At 33.6% G+C, this 12,346-nt stretch overlaps 1 protein-coding gene across 4 annotated transcripts; it reads right to left on the bottom strand.

Annotated features, from left to right (window-relative positions):
- Positions 1–6,118: 6,118 nt before the first annotated feature.
- Positions 6,119–11,110, bottom strand: LOC110615922 (probable serine/threonine-protein kinase PBL21). Of its 4 annotated transcripts, none has more exons than XM_043957039.1 (7): positions 9,865–11,109; positions 9,708–9,737; positions 9,463–9,623; positions 9,143–9,332; positions 7,741–8,132; positions 7,066–7,281; positions 6,119–6,602 (listed from the first exon to the last, which is right to left on the bottom strand). In XM_043957039.1, the coding sequence occupies exons 1-7, from the start codon at positions 9,962–9,964 to the stop codon at positions 6,600–6,602; spliced, it is 1,092 nt and encodes a 363-aa protein (XP_043812974.1). In that variant the 5' UTR covers positions 9,965–11,109; the 3' UTR covers positions 6,119–6,599. The 4 variants fall into 4 exon arrangements, with proteins under 4 accessions (XP_043812974.1, XP_021613833.1, XP_021613832.1 ...); XM_021758141.2 differs by having other exon boundaries at positions 6,119–6,339; positions 9,865–11,108; XM_021758140.2 differs by having other exon boundaries at positions 6,119–6,585; positions 9,865–11,107.
- Positions 11,111–12,346: the final 1,236 nt, after the last annotated feature.

Here is a 12,346-nt window from a genome sequence, read left to right as displayed (position 1 = left end):
TTGAAACCAGGTGGTCTAATCGGGGCTCCACGTCATTTAATGAAATGGTGCGTGGAATAGAGGAGCTCGGCTGCATTTCATTTATGGAAACGGTGCGCAGCGTAGAGTCAGTAGGTTGAGATTCAAAAGTTGCCAAAGGCAGAGGCTGACTTATGTTTGAATGTGCATAATGTGGTACTGCAGGAACAGCTGGTGAAGCATGAAGAAGACCATCTTTTTGTGTTAGAAAATTTGGAACTGGAGGTAAAGGTATTGACGTTGGCTGCTGGTCAGTGACTAGAGAGCAATTATCAAATGGCTGCTTGAAGGGAAACATCTATTCATAAAACAAAACATGGCGTGAGATAAAACGTCGACCAGAAGAGAGTTCAAGACAGATATAACCCTTATGCAATTTACTATACCCAAGGAAGATACATTGAGTAGACATAGGTGCCAATTTATGTGGAGCATAAGGCTTTAACCATGGATAACACAAAGACCCGAAGACTCGTAACTCATCATAATTTGATTTGGAGTGAAACAATAGTTCAAATGGGGACTGATTATTATGATGAGTTGAAGGCAATTGATTGATTGTATAGACAACATTATCAAACGCTTAAGGAATAGATGCACTATGTAACAATGCTCTCCCAGTTTCCACAATATGTCTATGCTTGCGCTCAGCGCACCCATTTTGTTCAGACGTGTGTGGACAAGAAACATGATGAACTATGCCATTCTCTTTTAAATATGCCGACAAAGATTGATATTCTCCCCCCCAATCGGACTGAAACTGTTTAATAGATACCCAAAATAAGACTCAACCAATTTACGAAATTGAATAAACACCTGGAAGACATCTGATTTGTTTTTGAGGTAATATATCCAGCAATATTTACTAAAATGATCAAAGAACAAGATATAATATCAATAGCCATCATTTGAAACCACAGGGGAAGGACCCCACACATCAGAACACAATAATTCTAAAGGTTGTTTGGCAATAAACAATGAATCAGAAAAAGGCAATTTGTGTGATTTTCCTACACTACAACCATGACAAAAATCACAACCCTTATTTGCAACAAAAGAAATATTATTATTGTTGAGAACATTCTTAACAACTCTAAGATTAGCATGACTGAGACGTTCATGCCAAAGAGAAATGCTTGCTGAAAATGCTTTCGGTGAAAAAGAACGAACTTGAGACTGCATCGGAAACAAATACAACCCATTCTTACTCTGGCCTTTGTACAACACCTGCCTCGTGGGGATATCCTTCACAAAATATTTGTTAGAAAAAAATTCAATGGAAGCATTATTATCAGTGGTAAACGCAGAAACATATAATAAATTCTGTTGAACATTAGGAGAATATAATATATTGTCAAGAATAAAAGAACAACCATTAACATGAGAAACAGAAGACCCACAAGATGAGATTGAGAGAGTTTTACCATCTGCAATAATGAGAGAGGTATTGTCTAGCATAGGAACAACATGAGAGATATTCTCCTGATTCGCAGCAAATGATAATTTGCCCCAGAGTCAACTGTCCAGGCCGGCATGGGAGGAGAATTTGTGTGAACAGCATGAACTTGAGGAGGAGGTTTAGGTGATGGACACTGTCGACTCATATGACCACTGCCATTGCAATTGTAGCACAAAATAGTTGTATTCTGCCCAGAGAAAGAACTAGAACCACGTCCATGGGTATAATTAGTAAAATGTCCAGTACCATTTTTTCGGCCACCATAACTTGAATTCTGGCCACCACGTCCTCGTCCACCCCGTCCACGCAATCACCCACCGCCACGATTAGCATTACTATAATTAGCAGTCGGCGGAACAGTAGACAAAATAGCCAAGGTATCCATTTTCAATTGATTTTCTTCACTCAATAACAACGCATACAGCTCATCAAAAGACATCGCAGAATTTGGGGCTTCCATAGCCCGAGCAAAGGGTCAATACTCAGTGCCTAGGCCCTCCAATACATCAGAAACAAGTGAATCCTCATCTACAGAACTGCCGAGAGACTCCAACTGATCAGCAAAGGATCTGGCTCGTTTCATATAAGCATCGATTGAATTAGATCCTCGAGACAAGTGCTTAAGTTGCTTGCGAAGTTGCTGAATTTGTGTTCTTGCGCCTTTGGAATAGACAGTTACAATCTTATCCCAGGCCTCCTTGGCAGTCTTACACCGGAGGATTTGGTGCATAATAAACTCAGACACAGAACTGTTGATCCAACTTTGCACAATTTGGTCCTGACTAAACCAGTCAGAATAAGTAGGATTCGGTTCACCATTTGCAAGAGTTTGAGAAGGAGCTTGAGACGATCCATCAACATGAGATGCAAATTTATAACCATGTAACAGCGGCATAATTTGTGCCTCCCAGATCAGAAAGTTGGACGAGTTTAATTTGAGGGATAGGAAAGGTGTGACATTCGAAACAGAAACGGATTGAGAAGCAGAGACAACAGCAGTTACTGGAGAAAGAGATGAGAATGTAGTAGACGAAAGGGATTGTTCTGTAGAACCCATTCTGAGATTCAAGAAATAGTAGAGATGAGAAAAAGAAAATCGCAATGGCAGAGAGTCCTTTAGGACTCTGATACCATAAAGAGTCACACAGTTTTGAAATTTTAACACTGCTTGTATTACTGTTGTTGTATATATATATACACAAGAGTTTCGTGTAGTTTGTTACAAGAGATTAGCCTACAGATAGATTACAAGCTATATAACAAAATAAATTAAAAATATAATTTATCCTTATCATTGAAGATATAACTTATCCTTATCAGACACCATAGATATCCATTATACTAATTTAATTTTAGTACGAATTAAATTTACAGTGAAATTATATTTGATTCAATAAAATAATATTAAAAAAATAATAATAAATATTAAGAGATGTAAATATACTTATAAATTTAATATAATAATAAATATATCTAAATAAATTTAAAAAATTTTAAATTTTATTTTTTTAATTCATATTTAAAAATAAAAAAAATATTTTCGTAACGAAAATTTAATTGAATTAAGTGGTTAAAAATTAATTTTGAAACGATGTCAAGTAAATTGAACTCGTCTTTCTGATAATCACTGTCAAGCTAATCCATTATCTTTCAGTCTTGAATCTTAAATTTGGATCGAAAATCAACCAAGTCTAATGGCTAGGTCCACGTACAGGTATAGCTGGACAGCTGGCTCCTGACTGCGTTGCGTTTACGTTTACTTTGTCAATTTGTAATAAACAATAGGAATTATGATTATGTATTATCTCGGAGAGATTAATTATAAAAAAAATAGAAAGAATGCAAAGGATGTCCATTCAGACGCGGTCTTGAAGACCATGTCTCTCTCTCTCTCTCTCTCTCTCTCTCTCTCTCTCTCTCTCTCTCTCTCTCTCTCTCTCTCTCTCTCTCTCTCTCTCTCGTTAATGAAACTGTGTCAAAGATTATTTTGTAAGAAATTAAGGCTGTCCTAAAAGAATCTTGCAACATATTAATCTTTCATCCCAAATTGAAAATGAAGAGAGAATTATGATTAGTTATATTTTTGGCATATGGAAATATAAAATAATTATATATTTTATATGGGTAACAAGCTAGCTATACATTTAGATTTACTCAATGAATTAATTCTCAATTTCATTTTTTTTATTAAGTCTTGAGAATAGGATAATTAAATTTAAAATATTTTAAATTTTACCTAAATATATTTACCGACAGATAAATTTATGAGTGGATTACTGAAATAATTTAATTTTAGCTTAAAAATTTTTAATTTTGAGTTTAATTAAATCCAAATTAAGAGAATATCAAGAAATTAAGTTTTTTTTTTAATTTTTATTTATAAAGATCAATCATTTTCAAAAATGTTTTAAATATAAAACAAATATATCCTTCAATGAGTATTGAACTAAGAGAAAATTGGGCAAAAAGAAAACATAGTTGATAATAAAAGAAACTAAATTCATATCTATTTTGTATGAATTGATGCAATTGTTAGATACGTGAAATCATTTAATAATAATAATATTATTATTATTATTATTTTCCCATTTTTCTAAAGAATTAACTATTGTGAATAACTATTTTAAGGAAATGGTTTATTAATAAAGAGAAAAGAAATAAATAATAAGGGTGGATGGATGAGATCATGACAGGTAACTTGTTAACTTTCTGTGACGTAGGAATTTTCAAACAAATGCTGCCGGCCAAAAAGTGTCCATTAAATATTACAAACATTATTTATTTCAGGGGAAAAAAGCTCAAGAATTAAATCTAGAAATGTTCATTCTCAAGTGTATATGCATACATAGCCAGACACCTAGGCCTTGTCTCATTGTTGCTTATGGATTACCCATTGTTGGCTTGATATAGTTTAATTTAAGGATCCATTCGTGTTACAATATATATATATATAGATTTTTTGGTTGTAATTAACAAAATAAAAGTGTAAATAAAATTTGAGTAAAAGTGTCTTATGATACTAATAAAAATTTTAAAATTTAAAAATAAATTTTAAATATATATTTTTTTTATTGGTGTCAACATATTTTACTGTATTATTTTGTATTCAAGAAAGTTTGGAGGTTAGGAGTAAAAAATTTACAGTCTAATGATAATTTTTTTAACTTTTTACTGTAAATTTTGACGTTTCAAGACAAAATTCGAAAAATCTTTGTAATGTTCTGTGCATAGAGATTATGGTCAGCAAAAAACTCGTTATTATGAAATCACGTGCAAAATTAAGCAGCTCACCTTATGAAAGTTCATGCAACATATCTTGTATTGAGAAACTGCTCAACGTGCTAGTATTTTGCATGAAAATACAAATGCTACTTTATATCACGGTAGAAACTTGTTTTATTCTTCTAATTCTGCTCGTGATCTTGAAGTCATTCCTCTCCAAATTTGTGCGTCATCTTCAAGTTTGGCTCGTGATCTTGAAGTCATTCCTCTCCAAATTCGTGCGTCATCTTCAAATTTGGGCAATTTCAATTGGTTTTGTCAAGTTGATGGAGTTTGTTTCAAGTTCAAGATTTTATTAGGTACGATTTTGTTGTGGAAAATTCTGAAGGTTTATTTTAATATGGTGTTTCTAGTTTCTCGGAAGATAATGATACGCCGGTAATTATTAAATCTTTAGCTCTCCGTCACTATTTGCTTTTTGCAACGAAATTTTTGCTTTTCAATGACTGCATTCTTATAAACTGTTTGTAAGGGTTCAAACTCTTCGATTTCCACATTTACACTTTTCTAAACTTAATTTGTTTTTAAATTATTATAAATTTTTATTAGATTTTAGAACTGATATTTCTGTTAGATAGATTTGTCGTCATACCACTCTAACCATTCATATTTTGACTAAAGAATTTATTAAGTATGATTGTTTCTCTATTTAGAATGATCTCTATTTTACTTGATAAAATTTTATTAATACAATCAGAAAATTTACTTTAAAAAAAATATATATTTTTTTATTATTTAATGTTTTTGAGTGATACAAATTTTTTTTAAAAAAAAGTTACCTTTTTTTATAAATAAGTAATGAAAATTAATCGTGACCCAATGACCACTCCTACAGAGTGCTTTGTTGGACTAATAAAATGCAGAAGAAGCTTTGAAATCCAGAAGAGAAATTTCAAAAGAAGCCGGTTGAACAATAACATCTTTTCAGTATAGCCCCTGGCCCTCTCAAAATGTGGTTACGTCATTTTGCATCAATCCTCAAAGGAATGGTAGGGTTCCATATAAATAATATACATCTCTCCGAGGAGACCCCACCTTGTGTGTGCCAGGCTATTGTTTCCAAGGATAACAAATATGTTTGTTAACGTTGTTCATGATGATGCATCATCATCCATTGGCATTGGATTTCCCGCAGAGAGCAGAATATGCTTTCTGGGTCCTGCTGATGAGCTGCTTTCTCAGCAACAAGGACTTCAACCACTCATAGATATTGTCCACAAATGATTTTATGCAACCAAATCCACACAACAAAACTTGTACAACAGATCAGAAATACAAGACCCATGTACTTGTACTTGCTATGAATAACTTGTAGTTGTCTGTTTTGTGTCATAATGGAAATGGAGAAGGAAAAGAAGATAACTATAGGAACCAGAGATATGTAGTATTATATTTTATAAATGAAAAAGCTTCTTTTTTTCCAAGCCCAACTGTACATACATACATACATACATACATACATACATACATACATACATACATGTAGATATATATTCACCCACTTGGAAGATTGCTTGCACATATTACATGGTACGTAATTGTAATTTCTCAAGTTTCCCATCTTAAGTTTGGCAGGATACCTGAAAGCACATAATGAGAAGACATCCTTGAGACTTATCATTGAACACCAAGAAATCATGTCTGAAATGACACCATTAACAATCTCCAACAAGAAAAATAACAATCTTCATCCAGAAATATCAGACATTGTTGCTGCTAGTCTTGAATCTCAGAACAGTAAACTTCAAGTAATTTAGAAAATTCTATTTGATTATGTGATAATTGCAGAATATGGGAAGATGACCTTCTCAGCGAAACTTGCTTCCCTGAATACAAAGATTCACTGACAGCATACTTATAATATACAATGGAAATTAAAAACAAAACATGTTCTATTCCTAAGAGAATCAAGAGAGGGGATGTATATGCAAAATATAGAAATGCTTCCTTCAAAATAATTTCAAGAACTTTCAACTCCCCATCATTCTTCCTGAGAAATAAAACAGCGAGTGCTAGAAATAAAACTCAAGTCCCTGAAGGCCTCTACAAACACGAAATATATATTTGGTGACAAGAAAACTTCTGATTTAAATGTATATGGATTTTCAAGGGAAAAAAAGAAAATCTTGACTTGGGAATTCCTTGGTACCAGACAGCTAAAATTTCAATACAATTTGTGATGAACTTACAGTAATCGGAGGGTTTCAAAAGCATCTTATATTTAACATGTTGTACTCCTAGACGGGTTCTCGAGGACATGAATCCTTATCTATTGGCAAAGAAGATTGTGGAACGTCACTTCGTACCTGATTGCTATTGGATTCAGTGCCCTGACACTGTGAGGCCAAGTATTCAAGGGCAACAACAATATCACCAATCAGAGGGCGAAAATGTGCTTCTTCATGAAGACACATTGCAGTGATAGCAATTGCATAGTTCAAGCAACGGCGAGGGTAGCGCCCTTCTAACAGAGGATCAACCAATTGGTAGAACTTTTTCTGATCCTTCAAGAATGGACGAGACTACAACAAAAAGATAAGGAGAAAAATCATCAAGACTCCTAAAATTGCACAAACTCTCACAAATTCATTGCACAATTATTCAGGTTATCTAATCTTGCTTTTTTTTTTTTTTTTTTTTTTTTTGAGGGGGGTCATCATATAACTCCATCAAATAATACAATATTTAATAAACTGGAAGAAACAAACTAAAGATATAAAATTAAATTCCCTATCAGTCTACTGGTCTAATGAACTGGGTGCCAAAATGAAAATATCCCAGAAACCAAGCAGAAGTTTGCAGAAAGTGGAGGATTGCATTTAAGATGTTACAACCTGAAGATGCCTGATCATGTGCAACAATATGGTTGAAACTAGAAAGGAAAGAAAATGAATGTGGGATGATGACCAAGACAAAAAAAGCTAGATTTTTCTGAACCATGTTAAGGAACCAAAACCGGATAAAATAAATGTTTAACTTACCCAGGCAACTAGATTCTGCTCTCCTGGCATCTTAGATCGATCTATTGCTTTCCGCCCAGTAATTAATTCCAATAGAACAACACCAAAGCTATAAATATCAGATTTGAGAGTCAATTTGCCACTCATGGCATACTCTGGGGCACAGTATCCATATGTTCCCATAACTCTGGTTGAAACATGCGTCTTTTCACCAACAGGTCCCAATTTTGCAAGACCAAAATCTGATAATTTTGGACTGAAATCAGCATCTAGCAAGATATTTGCAGATTTCAGGTCACGGTAAATAACAGGAGGATTTGCTCTGCAATGTAGGTACTCAAGGCCCCGAGCAGCACCAACAGCAATCTTCATCCGAGTGCTCCAATTCAATGGCTCCTTGTCAGATCCAAGATCTGAGAAAATTGGGATACCAAAAATATTCCATTAATATTTGCTTAAAACCACACATTGATCTGAAGAAGAACAATTATCTCTTTCGGAAAACAAAACATTATCTGGTGCAACTTTGTAAGGAAGCTAAAAACACATCAATGCCTTTCAATCTAGTTTATTAAAAACTCTTATCTTTCACACAGACAAGAACACACAAAACAGGGAAATTAAGTATAACTAGAAATAAAAGAGAATTAACCAAAAAAATAGGAATTATGTGCAAAAGGAATTCTTGGACTTGAACTTTCTGCAAAATAATACAGTAGGCTAATTGATGATGGGATCCAATTCAGGTGAAAAACTCGAACAATAGAAAGTAGTAGCCCTCACACATATCATGAACAATGGGTTAAACCCCTTATTCTTTTATAGTAGCTAGTTGTTACTGTAGTTATCTAAACTCCATTTGCATGATTAAGTCACAGAAAACATTTTCTAAGAAACTTTTCTCACATATTTTAGCATTGGGGAGCACTCAAGAAATTTGATCAGTGAAAGATAATTTCCTGGTCAAAGGAAAATTAAAACCACTTTTTGGAAGAAAAATTATTTTTCAGACTGAAAATCTTATTAATACCATTTACTTTTTAATATTGCAATCAAATAATGGAAACAAATTATGTTCTAGGAAAATAAATTCCTTAGTATATATTTTCTACATATAAGTTATCTTCAGCGAAACAATCATAACCTTAGTTGCATTATTTTTCAAGCAAGGAAAAGCAAGAACAATTTTGAAATGTAATATATATAAACATATTAATTTTTCCTCTGCATTACAACCGCTTCAAACAGATTATTAAGTAGAAGAAGAACAACAATATATCACAAAACTGATAATCTAGTATCCAACATGAGAATTTTCAGAATGAAACAAATGCATAAAAGCATGCTTACACAACAAACCAATAGAATAGTACCATAAAGTAAATATGTGTGATCATCAGTTTAATTTGCAGAAGAAATTTACCAAATAGATGGTTTTCCAAGCTACCCATTGGCATGTACTCGTAAACCAATAATCTTTGATCACCAGAGGTGCAGTAGCCGATCAAAGTCACAAGATTGGGATGATGTAACAGGCTCAACATGAGAACCTCCACAATAAATTCCTGAAACCCTTGAACACCATCATGATTAAGTTGTTTCACTGCAACAATCTGATCACCCACCAAAAATGAAAAGAGAAGAAGATGGACAATTACTAAAACCTTGCATCAAAGTAGAATATTTAATTTGATCAACTACATCATTAGCATTAAGAATTGTATAATTTGGCTCCCAACTTGCCTCGCTTGATTCTAACCGGCCCTTGTAAACCCTCCCAAAACCTCCCTCCCCAATTAAATTCAGCTCTCTAAAATTGCTGGTCGCCGCAGCAAGCTCGCGAAATGTAAAACTCCTCGCTCCACTGGTGTCTGTAGTCTTCCGACGATTCACCTTTCCACTCCCTGCAACCAGTAAATGATTTTCGTTTTTGACAAAGAAGAAGGAATTGAATTATACTAAAATTGTTTCAAAAAATTTCGAATTACCATGTGAACTCGACCTTCCCCTCCCGCTAACTAGAATTCCAGGCATTGTTCCAGAGAAAATTCAACACGCAATTAGGAAATCAAACAGCGAAAAAGTATCGACAAACGAGAAATTCAGTGGCAAGAGAGCAAATAGAAATGGGAAATTGAGGCAGACCTGATGAATCAGAAGAATGGCGAGAGGTAGATCGTAGGCCATTTTCAATATCGATCTTAGTATCATTTTTGTGTGGACTTATGCAAGAAAAGCACCTCATCTCTTGACAATAGAATAAATTTCACAATCAACAAACCACTGAACAACACTATCATTTAAGAATTATCGAAACCCTAACTCTCGACCAGTGACACACACACACAACACACCCAAAAAAAAAAAATCCTCCTTTCGTTTCCTGCCCTCCCTTCCCCAGGAGAGGAGAGAAGCCCAGGAACCGAAATTGCAATGCCGTACCTCCTCAAGACCCAAATGCACAAAAGACTACAATCCCAATTTAAAAAATTCAAACTAAAACAATATTAGTATGTACTAAAAATTTCCATAAATAGAAGCAAAAATCTGCCAAATCAACAGCCTGAAATGGAATGCAAGCTCTAAGGAAGGAAGGAAGGGCCAAAGAGAAAAAATGACAGGTGAGAAATATCCAGTAAGAGTAAAGTCGCAGCTCAATTTAGCCACTGAGGAAACCGAACAAATTAAGCGGCAGATTTGGCGTCAAAAAGAACTAATGTAAAAAAAATAAAGAAAATGGGAAATTTGCAAAGGTCATTATGAGCATTGGGTTCCCTTCAGCTTTGGATGATGTGGGCCTATTTTGTTCTTTTCTCTTCTTTATGTAATTTTTTTTTAATTTTTAATTTATGGGATTGTTTTTTGCATTAATGTTTGTGCATGATTGATGTTCAAGTCGCTCTCCATCCTTCTCACTCTCGCACAGAAAAAGGAAGAGAAGAAGACCCACTCATTTCTTTCATCTCTCTCTCAACATTTAAACTTTCCTGGTTCGGTGGATGGCGTCCCGTTCACGTTTACTATTGGCTTTCTGTCTGCCATTTTTCATCTTTGACTCTGTTTGAGCGGTGGGTAATCAGTAATCTTGCTTTGCTTTTGTTCAAAAATTCTAACTTTAGAACCCGCGTAACGTGACAAAGGTAACAGCTTTTTCCTCTGATTCGATTTGGGTGGCCAGCTACCTTCGATCCCGCGTCAAGGGCTTGTCTGCATTTAACTTCTTACCTATCTTTTGGTGTGTGTGAACATAAGAGACAAAATTTAGACTGCAAGTTTTCTAGATTTGATTGAATTGAGGAATATTCCAGAGCAGATGGAAAAGGCAAAACAGAGGAATTTCTTTTGTTTTGTTTTGTTTGCTTGAAAGATTGGAGCTTGAAGCGGAACTCAGAGATGGCTTCCACTGTCACTGTGCTCTGGTTCTTGAAGAATCAAACTCTAAATTTTGTTTATATCTCATGGCTGATTAAATTAAGTTTTCAAAAGAAGGATCTTTACTGGTAAATTTGGTGTGAATACTAAGACAGTATCTAATCTTTCATTAATTTGTTAAATTTTGTTTCTAATAAAAAAATTCTTCATCAAGCGCTTCTGTCGCTTCTTATGTTTCCTACAAACAAGGGATCCAATCCTCGATTTGGTTTGCCACAAGTTAGGGTAAAAAAATGTATAATAATAATAATTATAAACAAAATCATCCTTTTCCACAAGTTTAAAGGGTTTTTTATTATTATAACTATTTCTAATCGGATAAAATAAATTTTATTTTTTAAATTTTTAATATAACTAACTAATTAAATTCTCTATTTTCAGAACTAAATACTTAAAATTCTTATATTTTTATTTATTCAAATTAGAGACTTTTTTATTCTAAAATTTATTAAAAATAAAAAAAGAATATTTTAAATTTCAAAAACATCTTTTACAAAAACATCACTCTTTCCCTCCTCTCTTTACTCCCCTCAATATTAACACTCTTTCTCTCCACATCTTTGTCAACTTCAAAATCAACATATAGCTTTTAAACTCATTTGATGCAAAATTTTTTAAGTTAAATTTTGAATTTACTAAGATGGGGTTTTATTGATACAAAGGAGTTGAGAAGAATCCTTTGTACATTATGTTCGGCAGAAGTTTCAGAAGTATACTACAGAAGGATGATTAGAGCGTATGATAATAATAGAGATAGAGTGATAGATTTTAATGAATTTATAGGACTCATGACAATCAATTTTACCTAAATATTTCTTTGTATTTCTTTATGTAATAAATATATGAAGGAGTAATCAGCTCACTGACATATTATTGAGAGTAAACTTATTAAAGAAAATAAATGAAAACAAGGAAAAGCGGTGCATTTTAACTAAAACGCAACTATGCTCTATTAATAAAAACAGAGTATCTTTGTCAGAGAAACCATGGAATGATGCATGATGACTGAGCCTTGGTCATGATTCCTATGGAATGCATGATAAATTATAACTTCAAATATCTTGAAACTGATTGCTTCCTTTTTATCCATAGGTTAAAGGGAAATATCTTAATAAATGACTCGTTGTTGTCTTGATGTTGATATTTCCCACCCTCAGAGGCTTCGAAAGAAGCCAATGGGAGAACTTTCACAAGT

Source organism: Manihot esculenta, chromosome 5 (genome assembly GCF_001659605.2).
Source record: "Manihot esculenta cultivar AM560-2 chromosome 5, M.esculenta_v8, whole genome shotgun sequence".
In the NCBI taxonomy this organism is placed as follows: Eukaryota; Viridiplantae; Streptophyta; class Magnoliopsida; order Malpighiales; family Euphorbiaceae; genus Manihot; species Manihot esculenta.
Note: the sequence above shows the minus strand (reverse complement) of the source record. Positions and strands in the feature narration are given on the sequence as shown.

Excerpts from the sequence above, each read along its gene's own strand:
- LOC110615922 (XM_021758139.2), bottom strand. The coding sequence starts at position 9,964 with ATGAGGTGCTTTTCTTGCATAAGTCCACACAAAAATGATACTAAGATC. Across the intron at positions 8,133-9,142 it reads CTTGGAAAACCATCTATTTG|ATCTTGGATCTGACAAGGAG; the intron begins GTAAATTTCTTC and ends CAATTTTCTCAG. Across the intron at positions 7,282-7,740 it reads AGCAGAATCTAGTTGCCTGG|TCTCGTCCATTCTTGAAGGA; the intron begins GTAAGTTAAACA and ends TTTTTGTTGTAG.